Raw genomic sequence first — 12,623 nt, 5'->3', positions numbered from 1 at the left:
AAAACGTCCACATCTTGCACATCCTCTTGAGCTATTAGGCTTTTCCTCATTCTTCTTGCTGGCTTCAGTTTTTTCAATTGGGGAGCTCTTGTTGGAAGTTTCAGCCGCATCTACCTCATTACTTTCCTTCATGTTATCAGATTGCAGTGTCCTCAGGAATCGACTCTGTCCCAGCTTCTTCCTGTGTTTTCTTATCAGCATGCCCCTAATTCAAGTTGTTCCTGAGGTTGAATTGTTCTCCATTATTCTAATTGTACCGGTTCTCCCTTTCCCTGTAGTTCCATTTGTGTCTCTGGAAGCAACCTCCACAAAAACTACCTCTACGCCCAATGCAAGTTTGGCAAAACCTTCCACCCTGTCTGCCCCCCAAATCCTGCCTCCCATGGAACCCTCCATTGTGCTCCATCTCGGTCCGTGGCTGTGAGCGGAGAACCTGCGCAAAGGATCTTGTGTCTCCCCCGTGAGTCGACCACTTCTTCACCGTCGCACAATCAGAGGGTGCGGAAATGTCAGCACGAGGATCCACATGAATTCTCGGCACTTGAATCACCCCACACTGCCCAACCAATCTGCTCCTCCCCCAGATGTGCTCAAGTCTCTCCCCAAGCTTCGGATCTAGCACCTCTCCTCATAGTCATCTGCCGCCTCCTTCTCTGTTCCTCTCCACTGCGATCCCGATTGCTTGCTATATCGAGATCTCCCTTTCCCTGAAGATGGTTAACAATCATGGAATGCCATTATGCCAATGCAAAATTCCCAGATGAACGGCGTCGCGCGTCGCACTTCTACTTCCCAACCATATGGCGACATCACTCCACGGATGCAAATTTTTGTGCTCCGATGGGGTTTCCCCTGCAGTGCGATCTGATGATATCCTTCTGAATTGGAGTTAAATTTAGAGTTTCTAAGGACTTAAAAAAAGTTAGAAAACTTGTTAAAGAGAGGGTATCAAAACACTCTCCAAATCTTAACTCTCTATATTCAAATAAGTCCACGTCGGTATCCCGGTGATTGTTCTTTTTTCGCTTGTTCCGTCCGGAGCTGCCACGCCATCGCTTGGACGCCACCGCGAGGTTGACCTGGTGCCTGCAGCCTATCCTACGCCGCGACGTAACGCCTGGAGGGTCAACGCTCGGACACGCGCGACGGTAACAGAGCTCCAGCAACTCACTATCGCCGGCCAAATCCGCTCGATTCCCTCCATGGATTTCAAATCCCTCACACCCCAGGTTCACTCACCTCCCTAGCTTCCTCTCCAACCCCTCCAACACCAGCCCCGACCCCCACCTCACCGGGAATCGAAGGTTTCCCAGCCGCCGGCCTCCAGTACCGCCCGACCTCCACCTCACCGTCGAACTCCTAGCTCCGGCCACCGTTTTCTTCATCCAGCGGCTCAAATCGAACCTAGGTGATGCACGGATGCTCCTGCTCTCATCGTTCTTGCATGTTCTGCGAGTTTCCACGCTCGTTTTGGACGCTGCCACCGCCGCCACGCTGCCGCCCGCCGCAAGCTGCCCCACGCTGCGCCGCCATGCGCCGCCGCCTCCTTGGGGCGTGTTGGCCGCAGTGATGGCACCGGCGCGAGGGCTAGTGGGAGCGGTAGGGGTAGGGTAAGCGAGGACGCGAGGACTCGCGAACAGGAGGGAATGTAGGGTCGCGACGGTGCGCGAGACCGGAAAATGGCGTGGAAATGGGCGCGTGCGGAAGGACAGGTATGGCGAGGAGAGGGCGTTCGGGAAAAAAGGCGAGTGGAGGGGGGAAGATGTCGAGCGGGATAGTGAGGAGAGGAAGAAGCAGAGGCTGTTGGATGAGATTTTTTCTAGAGTTTTTCCAAATTTTATCCAGCCAAATAGATTTACCTAAACTGTTGGAGTTGCTTAAGAGGACCGCCCCCGAGGTGCTCTGTGGAATGGCAACATGCACAGTTGACCAAGAGGCATGAGCAGCTCGAGGATCAGTCATAACATGCAGGGAGAATAAAATGAATTGATTTATGATGGAGTCGTCGCCTCTTCGATACGCTGAACCAAAACAGGTAACTTTGCTCCTACCGTTGTTTCACTTTCCTCTATTCAGTGGCTGTTAGTTCGTAATCAGCAATTTATTTCTAAAGGACCCTGCATTGTGTTTATTTCCCAAACTTAATGAAATAGGCAGAGTTCCATTCACTCTTTAAATCAAAAAGGAAGATAAGTTTCCTTCCCTTCTCTTGGTTCTTCCCTTCGCTTCCAAACTAGCCCTTAGAAGTTACCTGAAGCCTACTACTTCTCTGTAGGATTATAACAGCCACAAATAAAAATGGAGCATGTTGCTTTCTCCACAATGAACAATTGACTGTCAGATATGTCTTTATCATCCAGTCTTAAAAAGAGATAACCATCTACGAGTTTCTCTACACAATATTTCCAAAGTCATAGATCTTGTTAGATTTATTGTAGCATTAACAGGAGTAGGCGTTTAAAATCCAATTGGGATGATCCAACTGAATGTCTAAATATATAAGCATTTATGGTCTCATCACTACAGCCAGCTATGAAACCCAGTCATCAGGCTTGTAACCTAATCACTCATGTGCTTATCCATAGGGATACAGACCCTATACATTTGAAGTTACACGGATAAGATTGCTGTGGCCCCGGAAATCTTTTATTGGCTCTGAAGTAACCTTCGAAGGGTATCTGACGGATGATTATATGAATCATGAATATTCTGTTTGACTTGAGATCAACACAAACACCTCAATATAGGCACTTTTTTAAAATACTCAGCTGGGACCTTTTGTTTATGAATGCATGTCTTCTAACACAAATGATAATTTGATAGGGAAAAGTGTTCCGCTAAGTAGGGCCTTCTGGCAAAAGTTTTTAACTGCAAGTTTCTTTATATTAATTAAAAGATGAGCAATTCACTTGCTTTCCCCTAATACAGCCTGAATAGTCTGTCTATTTTCACACTGCAGGCATTAGGGAAGGGACCACAACGAGAAGTTATATGCGGCGCTAGGGTTTTCGTTTAATTGTTTTATGATTATGTCCCTGGTTGCGCTGAAGCCAAGGTTGAGGTTTTGGGCTGGCACGTAAGGTTACTTCGTAGACATGGGCATTGCCTAGCAAGTTCTTGCGTGGCTGAAGCCCAAACTAACCATTTTTCTACTTGATCTTTTGTAGGATTTGAAGTGAAGTTTGCTAAGAATGAGAAATTTTAGATGTATTTAGAATTTTTTTAAACACAGTACAAATATAGACCATGTTCATTGTACACACGTATATTGCACCCATGTAAATCCACCCATAACCTATGAATATCAACTTCTCTGAGAGACTGGACCAAACACATCTTGAGATTGACAGAGTCAGTCACCATATGTGTGTCAAGTAGACAAACAATTTATCTACTGGAAAAATTAGTCAAAGATGTAAATACCCGCACTAAATAGTTTCCTTCTGCTGAGTGTTCAGTTTGTTTGCTTAGAATTGTAAAGTTTGCACTTTGAACACCATGATCCCAACCAATGCAAATGATTTCAGATGCAACTTAAAAGTTTTAAAAATATGCAATAATAAGGATTTAGTTGACGGTCACAAGGAATGGAGCCGCTCACTCGGCCCCGCATCGCCCCCAAGGGATGACTCAGGTGAAAACGTGTCGCCGCGGCCTCCAGCCTCCCCGACCCCTTCCCTGCCCCTCGCTGCCGCTAGAGCACCACGCCAGAAGTCTGTGCGGGTGCCAACGATGACAGGGTCTCTCCTCCACACCATCTTCCTCATCGACTCCCATCCTCGAAATCTCACCGATCTCCGCCCGGAGCTGCTTCCGTCCATGGAGCTTGGCAGCGCCCAGATCCGGCCTCTTCTGGGCCGCATCTCATGCCGCCCGGGCTGCTCCCTCCTAGATCTGCCGAGGGGAGGTCATCTGCGTCTTGGCTTTCCAGTGCCCTCGCGCTGACGGATCTTGCGCGGTGGGCTGCGGCGGCGCTTGGTGGTATGCACCAGGCCCTGGTTTGGCCATGGTGGCTCGCCCTGGCCTCCCCGCAGTCAGAGCGGGCGTCTCCGCGGTGGGGGCGATGGGAGGGGCGCCGCCACTGCCGTGCAGAGCCCTCCTGACGCCCTGCTCCGATCACCACCGACGTGCGGCGACCCTCCCTTTCGTGCGGTCCTCTATGGTCAGTTCCGGCCTCCGAGGGTCCTGATCTACCACTTGCAGGGACGGCGGCGGCAGCCAGCCTTTCCATTTCTCCTTCATGGTGGTGCTGGGTGGTGTGTGCTTTGGCCGTTGCGGTTCGTGGTGGTGCAGGGTCTCGTCTTTGCTCCGCCGGAACCCTTGCAGCGGATGACTTGGTGGCAGCTTGGGCGTGTCCCTAGTGGCAGCGGGGAACGCCACTTCGTCTCTGCTCTTCTCGGCTTGAGCTAGGCATGTTGAGCTTTGGCCGAGTAGCGAAAGTGTCACGCTCGGTGCGCGGGGAGGAGTTTCACATCCACTCGGCGCTAGTGCCATTGTTGGCTGATGTGCAGCGAAAGCATCGCGCTAGGTGCACGAGGAGGTGTTTCACCTTCACACAAGTTATGGCTCTTGCTGAGTTCACCCAATGGTGCTTTTCTCTGGAGCCTCTTGCCTTCTTCTGTGCTTGTACACTTTTATAGACCTGCTTGCTATTGGTCGGTGGCTATTATCGTGGTTGGGCGAGTGTTCTTCTCCGGCGCCTCTACTCCGTCGGCTCTCTCCTTGTTGGTGGCATCATTAAATTAAATGCCGGGTGCTGTTTCTATCCACCTCTTCTGTTATTCCCTTCGAGGTTTCCCCCCTTTGGATAATAGTAAGTGGAGCTTGGATGTACTACAAATGGTGCTGCCCCCAGCTTCAAGGGAGATGGTCGTGTCCGGTGGGCTACAACCCTTAGTCCCCACTTTATTGGTTGGTCCTTCAGACGGAGGGTGACAGTGGAGCGGCTTAGCTACAAGGGGTGATGCGGATATGTAATATATGTAATGGTCATGGTTTGCTTGGCGAGCATGTTGTTCGGTGGCTACTCTTTTCAGCGATGGATGGTCGTCCTTTAGCCCATAACATGTATTGTCTTTTGAATTGTACAAATTGTGTTTTCATGTTGCTGTTTTTTATGTTAAGTTGTACCTCTCTGCTTTATAATCTATGGTTTGTCATATTTGTTAATGACAAATTCAGGTTGGCTTCTTGCCCGCCGTAATCTTAAAAAAAGATTTAGTTCTTTCTAAGATATATAATATATATAATAATAATAATAGATAACGTTCGTGTTCTATTACACAAATTGTATGTTTGTTATTCCATTTAGTTGTTTAATGGCTCGATACCAAATACTTCTTCCTTTTATATTAATTAGCATTAATGGATAAACAGAAATGGCCCGCAGGATTGCCATGTGGCCAGTAAAGATTGCCAATGGAAAGGGCTGGCAGCATGGAAACAAAGAGTGATTAGCATGGTGTTCAATGGTAGGAGGGGATCCGATGGTGAAAATTCCGCAGCTACCTACTGAAGGTAAAGGTAGACACATGGATTTTTTCTATTCAGGAGTTTAAAACTATGTAATAATAGTAATAAAAATAACAGGATTAACAACAAAAACTATGACATAAAATGCTGACACCGACATCAGCATTATACAAACACCACCATCCTTACAGCGCATCTGCACATAACTGCAGAAGTTTAACGCTATGTAATACTCTCTCCGTCCTAAATTATTGGTCATTTTACGTTTCTGGATACATAGATTTTGCTATACGCCTGTACATAGATATAAATTAGGTACATAGCAAATATTATGCATCTAGAAAAACTAAAATAATTAATAATTTAGGACGGAGGGAGTAATAGAGATAGTAAATACTAAAGCTAAAACAACTAATTTAGGACGGATGGAGTAATAGAGAATGAGAAACAAATAATATGAAAAAAAAAGAATCCGTCCTAATAACAAAAACTGTGACTTAAAATACTGACAACGACACCAACACTACACAAAACACCACCATCCTAACAGTGCATCTGCATATACCTAATTGTTGTTGTGCTGTGACAACTTAACTGCTGAGTATGGGAAGGGGGGCTCTTCAGCACAGGCTCTCCAAGAGGGAGCGATATCCGCAGTCCGTAGATGCCATCGTCAATCCAGTGCAAGTTTTTCCAAGTGAAGAAAACTGAACGGACGATGCAGGGTTCATGGCAAAGGCTCCAGTAATGAACGTGGTACTGGTAGCATCACTATTATCGGTATCAAGGCGATGTAAAGCAGATCGAAACACCAAATGGCACCAATGAGAGGCAGGCGGATGGGTAGGAGAGACGCGGCACAATAGAAAACATGAATTTCGAACACTGAGCAGAACAGATCCTCTTCAGGTCGAAGATAAACTTTAAGCCATTGGATTAGAATCCAGTGGCTCGGAGCGACGCACTGAACTTTCCTTTTTTTTCCCCATTGACGAACAAATTACCCATTAGACAGATACGGAGAAAAAAAAGGAGAGAGGGAAAAAAAAAGGCTTCCTTCAGAAACGAAAAAAGGCTTTCCTTCAGGATAACAGGAAAAACGACCACCTCACCTCAGCTTCTCTCTCCCCGCAATGGCAGCCGCGGCCGCAGCTCTCAGGCCCCATACCACCCTCCTCTCCGGCGGCAGCGGCCCAATCCCCAGCACAACCCTTCAAGTCCTGCCCTTCCTTTCCACCCTTACCTTTCGCCGCCGTGGCCGCAGCGTACTCGTCTCCAACGCCTCGTCGTCCCCGTCTTCGCCACCGACGCCGGAGAAGGAGGCGGTGGCCGAGGCGGTTCCGGTGCCTACCGCGGAATCCTGCGTCAACCTCGGCCTCGAGCTTTTCTCCAAGGGCAGGGTAACCCCGAGGCGCCTTGTTGCTGTTTTCGAGTGACACGCGACTCTAAACATTGGATTGAAACATTCTAATTATGTCAAGCTTAATTGAGTTTGGGACTGATTTTAGCTGGGTTTATCAATTCTGAGTGCTTAAATAGGAGTGCCTGCTTTATCTCATCGAACAATTGTTTTACCACGTATCTTGAAGGAAATAGCGGAAGTAATGGAGGTGTTTTTAAGCAAGAAAGTTAGTGATCATTGGTTGTTTGATCAATTGCCTTAGGATAAAATGTTTGGCCAGATTATGGTAGTCTCCAACTTGAAAGCTATCAGTAATCAGTGCCTTGGTGTTAGGCTGGCATGAAACTGGAATTAGTACTCTGCTAAAAAAAGAATCAGCAATCTGGTAAAGATAAATGCCAGTAATGTTGCTGTTATACTGCCTAGGTTTGTTTACAATTCCATAGTACATTTCTGAGATGGGCTCACTCAAGAGACTGCATGTTTGAGCAAACTCTTCTGTAGATTCACTTTTTATCATTTTGTTGGAGAGACGTTGTAATCATATGATTCATACCTGCATTCTGTTGTCATTTTATTTGCACCTGTATAGGTGAGGGATGCTCTTGAGCAATTTGAGAATGCCTTGGAGCTGAATCCAACACCTATTGAAGCCCAGGCAGCCTTGTATAACAAGGCATGCTGCCATGCATATAGGTGAGGATACTTTCCTGGGTCCACTGGACGTTTGCACTCTTGCACCATGCTTGTTTAGGCTACTCATCAGAATTTTCATCTATGAATCAGTGATATCATGTGTAGTAATGCTTCGCATTAATGTATGTACGTGGCAAAAAATAGTAAAATACTAGAACCCATTGTTAAACAAAACTACAATAGCAAGAAATCAAGGTCTTCAGGAATTTTTGGTAGAATAAATGCATGCCTCATTTGGATTCTCATAGTGCCACCATAAACATATTCATAATTTTTTTATTGGTCATTTTAATTTCTGGATCTGTTTGGACCAGAGAAGAAAGCAAAAAGGCCGCAGAATGTTTAAGGACAGCTTTGCGGGACTACAATCTCAAATTTGGCACCATACTTAATGATCCAGACTTGGCGCCATTCAGAGCATCACCAGAATTTAAGGAACTTCAAGAAGAGGTTTGTAACTTCCATCTTTACTGCATTACTACATGGCAATAAAGAAAGTAATCTTTGGATTGTAGTTGAAGACTTAAAGTCTGATTCATTGACCAGTTTAATATCAGTAATATGATCTTCTAATTTTATTTCAGGCTTTGCGTGGTGGAGAAGATATTGGTTCTGGGTTCCGAAGAGACCTGAAACTCATTAGTGAAGTACAAGCACCATTCCGTGGTGTCCGAAGATTCTTCTATGTAGCTTTAACAGCAGCAGCTGGAATTTCAACATTCTTTACCATTCCCCGACTTATACTAGCAGTTCAAGGAGGTGATGGTGCTCCTGATCTTCTGGAAACTTCTGGGAATGCTGCCATCAATATTGGAGGTAAATTGGTGTGCACTAAAAGATATATCTTGCATATAGTTAACAGTGTTCTGAGGTTGAAGAGTCTTGAGCGTTTGTCCTTTTGTTAATCTATTTACTATTTCAAATTTCTTTTTCAAAAATACGAATAACAACTTTTTTATATCTCTTTTACTATTAATTACACTAAAATGATCAAAATTTTAAATCAGTATACTGCAGGTATTGTTGTGCTTGTGGCTTTGTACTTCTGGGAAAACAAGAAAGAAGAGAAGCAAATCACACAAATTTCTCGTAATGAAACCCTTTCAAGATTACCTGTACGCCTGTCAACCAATCGCATTATTGAGCTTGTTCAACTCCGGGACATTACTAGGCCAGTTAGTATAATTTTATTTTTCATCTTTCATGTCCACCAAACATTTTCTGTAATAACTTTTTTCATTATTTCCAAATTTTTCACTCAGTGACTTGTTGTTTGAGGTGTGTTACAGGTTATATTGGCAGGTTCGAAAGCATCTGTTACTCGGGCCCTACAAAGAGCTGAGAGGTACCGGACTGAACTGCTCAAACGAGGTGTTCTTCTAATTCCAGTGATATTTGGTGCTTCTCAGAAAGACCAAACCAAACCAAGGGGTTTTGGTACAAGAAGAGCTGCTGCATCAGCTCCTTCAGTTGGGGTTAGACCAGCCTTGGATATTGGCTAAATACTAAAAACTTCACTTCACTTGCCTCTTTAGTTTGTGTATATTGTACGAAAAGCTTTTCCCCTTTCTTTGATAGGTTATTGCAAATTTTCTTTTGACAGGGTGACTTTGAAAAGCGTACTGAATCTATTGCGGCAAAGTCACGTTTGAAAGCTGAGGTTCGGTTTAAGGCAGATGTTGTCTCTCCTGAACAATGGGAAAGGTGCATTTAGTTTCTCCTTTTACATGTATGCATTTCATCCTAGACTGTTCATTGAACTGCAAAAAGTAATTAGACTGTGTTTCATGATTTTTTTTTTTGTTTCTAAATTCTAACATAGCACCACAACATAAATAGGTATATATACGGCATAGCAGGAAAAAATAAAAACTATTAGACAAATATATAAACTAAAGATCCACCCTACAAGTAGAAGATTCTGATCTTCCTGTAAATCACATGCCATAAGCATTGAAACTTGAAACTCATGTTGAGTTTTTCACTGTAAAAGGTACCTTAGCTTTTCTAAATTTCATGATAACTTGCTAGTTTAACTAAATTTAGTAGTTTCTATCTCTATATCACTTCTATTTCTAAAGACAGCTACGGCAATACTTAAAGTTCTGTCCTGTTCCTTTTCTGTTATTGTTAGTATATTTGGTTGCATCAATTTGTTGTGTTAGAGGTTTCCCCCAGTTTGACCTCTACTTGCTTATGGTTCAGTTGGATACGTGACCAGGAAGAGTCTGAAGGCGTCACTCCTGGTGAAGATGTCTACATAATCCTTCGTCTGGATGGCCGTGTCAGAAGATCTGGAATAGTAATTTTTTCCATTTTTTTCACTTTGTTACAAACAAATCTGTTATTTGACTTGATTATGTAATACATCTAGAGGCATAGAATTCCATAATCTAACTACACCAATAGGGATTAAACAACATTGAATCTAATCTACCCTAATAAGAGAAAATAATAATAACTGACCATGCGCATGTGATTTGTTGTTATAGGGTATGCCAAACTGGAACGACATACTGCAAGAACTGCCACGACTTGAAGATCTTATGAGCAAACTTGAACGGTGAAAAAGGTGTGTGTACAGCTGAAATTTGACCATTTATTCTTTTCTCCATTTCATTCTTCATGCCCTTATCTGTGAAAACTGGACCAGTGTAATTCTTCTTTGTTGTGAAAATTGGACCTGTCAAAGCTCTTGCTTCATTCGTGGACACCAAATAGAGGAATGATCTCTTTAAGAAGTGTCTTTATGTGTATAGATGAAATAATAACCGAAATATTAACAATAGAAGAAATCAACAACACAAGAATTCTTTTACTTGAGGTTTCATGGAATGTGAAGCTATGTCTGTTAGAAGTGAGTAGCCTAAAAGATGCTATAAACAAGTAAAATTCACAGTGGAAAGCACTGTGGTTGGCATGGTAATTTCAACCCCAGGTTTTGATTACAAGACCATCAAAACAGTACGAAGGTGATGCGAAGTAATTTAATATATAGATGACTCAAGCCATGTTTAGAAACTACCGCCATGGCCCATTAAACTACTGTTTTCATGACTTGAGGACCACTGATGCTTTCTATAAACTTCCTCAACTCTGAAATGTACTCCTAATGTAACATCCAGAGTATGCTATATGACTTCTCAAACTACATCTGTCAAACTAAACTCAATTGGAATATTAACCCATCAAATTTTAAATACTCGATATGTGCTTTGGTTAAGCAGTGGAAGTTTGGCAATCATGTCAGCTTTCAAGCAAAGGAATTGTTCCTAAAAAAAGAAACATTTATAGACAATTGAGTGGACATCATTCTAGCAACCTAGAACAGAATGCAGGTAATATACTAGTAAATCCAAGTAAATTGTTGGAATAGTTAGAGAAGTCAAGCTTTTATGTGTGTTTTTCTTTGTTATATTATTCTGAAGATTTTGCAATAATAACATGTTCCGCAAATTAACAGGTATTTGATTTCGCCTTTCAGGTTTTAACCTCCGTTGTCAGTAACAAACAGTTTATTGGTAGAGAAACAGGAATATGGTTTATGGTAAACCGATCGGAGGTGCGGTCGCCAATGGGTTGAATATATTCTGTTCCTGGAACTTCAGTGCTGATGGTCGCTTCTCACAAACCAACTAATCTAAGTAGAGAGGAACCAATCCAATCTATCCAAATTATAAAATTCACGGATTGCTCATGATGCCCAATTTGTGTGCCTCTGCGTCCGTTATGCGAGGTCCATGTGCCGGTGCGCGTGCAGCACATTTGCATGGGTGCTCAAGAATTCGTGTGATCCGATTCCTTTGCACAAAGCAGGCCGTTTAATATGATCATTTTTTGTAAAATGACCAGTTATTAGGAAAAAACAGAATATAAAACTCATTCGGAACAACTTGCACACAAGATTTGATTTAAAGACAAATTTAACCGTCCTGAGCACACCACTTTTGTGGCTTCTGCTGTTGTCTCGAAACAAATACTTCTAGATTGCAGGGAGCCATGCGTGAAAGGAAACATTTAACACCCTCTTTCACTCACTCTCTGCGTGTGTTAACGGCCTTTGCCCCCAAAATCTCTGAGAAGGTTCATTTTCACCGTGTCCAAACTCCAATGTTCCTTGGCGAGAACTTAACGCTGCGCGAACACGACTTTAGGAATCGGTGTGAAAATTTGGCTCCGCATTGGCTTCCGAAACACTTGTATAGGTGGTCCCTGTAATTACACTCTCTCTTCTCGTCTGGAACTGAATTATCCTAGTGCAAGACGACCGGATTATCTTAGTGCGGTTGGTTATTGGAGATTTGGTTCTGAATGTGATAAGTGCTTATACCCCTCAGATAGGTCTTAGTGAGAGCTCTAAGAGTCAGTTTTAGGAAGACCTTGATAGAATGGTTGGTACCGTGCCTATCAGTGAGAAGCTCTTCATAGGAGGAGACCTCAATGGCCATGTGGGTGCGACTAATGTAGGATATGAGTGAGTACACGGGGGTTTCGGGTATGATAGTAGGAACGAGAGGGAGGATGTTTTGAATTTTGCGTTGGCCTACGACCTGCTGTTAGCGAATACCCTCTTTAGAAAGAGAGAGTCCCATCTAGTGACCTTCCATAGTGGACAATACTCGAGCCAAATCGACTTTATCCTTGCTAGGAGAGTGGATAGACGTGCCTGCTTAGATTGTAAGGTGATACCTGGGGAGTGTGTTGTCCCCCAACACAAGCTTGTGGTGGCGGATTTTCGTTTTCGGGTACATGCTCACCGGGACAAACGTGCCAAGATTGCGAGAACGAAGTGGTGGAAGCTTAGAGGGGAAGAGGCACAAACATTTAAGGAGAGGATGCTAGGCGAGGGGCCTTAGAAAGAAGGAGCAGATGTAGATGATATGTGGCTAAAGATGGGGATATGTGTTCGGAAGGTGGCCTCAGAAGTGTTTGGTGTGAGTAGGGGAGGCAAGCAGGAAGTGAAAAGAGACTTGGTGGTGGAATAACGAGGTGTAAAGGGCTCTTAAGGAGAAGAAGGAGTGTTTTAAACGTCTTCACCTTGACAAGAGCGCAA

At 44.0% G+C, this 12,623-nt stretch overlaps 1 protein-coding gene across 1 annotated transcript; it reads left to right on the top strand.

Annotated features, from left to right (window-relative positions):
* The first annotated feature begins 6,542 nt into the window (after nt 1-6,542).
* LOC112894798 (protein LOW PSII ACCUMULATION 1, chloroplastic) lies at nt 6,543-11,277 on the top strand. Its single transcript, XM_025962612.1, has 10 exons — nt 6,543-6,872; nt 7,467-7,570; nt 7,885-8,020; nt 8,155-8,386; nt 8,588-8,745; nt 8,860-9,045; nt 9,174-9,274; nt 9,776-9,872; nt 10,063-10,142; nt 11,055-11,277. The coding sequence occupies exons 1-9, from the start codon at nt 6,606-6,608 to the stop codon at nt 10,135-10,137; spliced, it is 1,356 nt and encodes a 451-aa protein (XP_025818397.1). The 5' UTR covers nt 6,543-6,605; the 3' UTR covers nt 10,138-10,142; nt 11,055-11,277.
* Nucleotides 11,278-12,623: the final 1,346 nt, after the last annotated feature.

Source organism: Panicum hallii, chromosome 5, assembly GCF_002211085.1.
Source record: "Panicum hallii strain FIL2 chromosome 5, PHallii_v3.1, whole genome shotgun sequence".
NCBI classification, from domain to species: Eukaryota; Viridiplantae; Streptophyta; class Magnoliopsida; order Poales; family Poaceae; genus Panicum; species Panicum hallii.
This window is presented reverse-complemented; position numbering and strand designations above follow the sequence as displayed.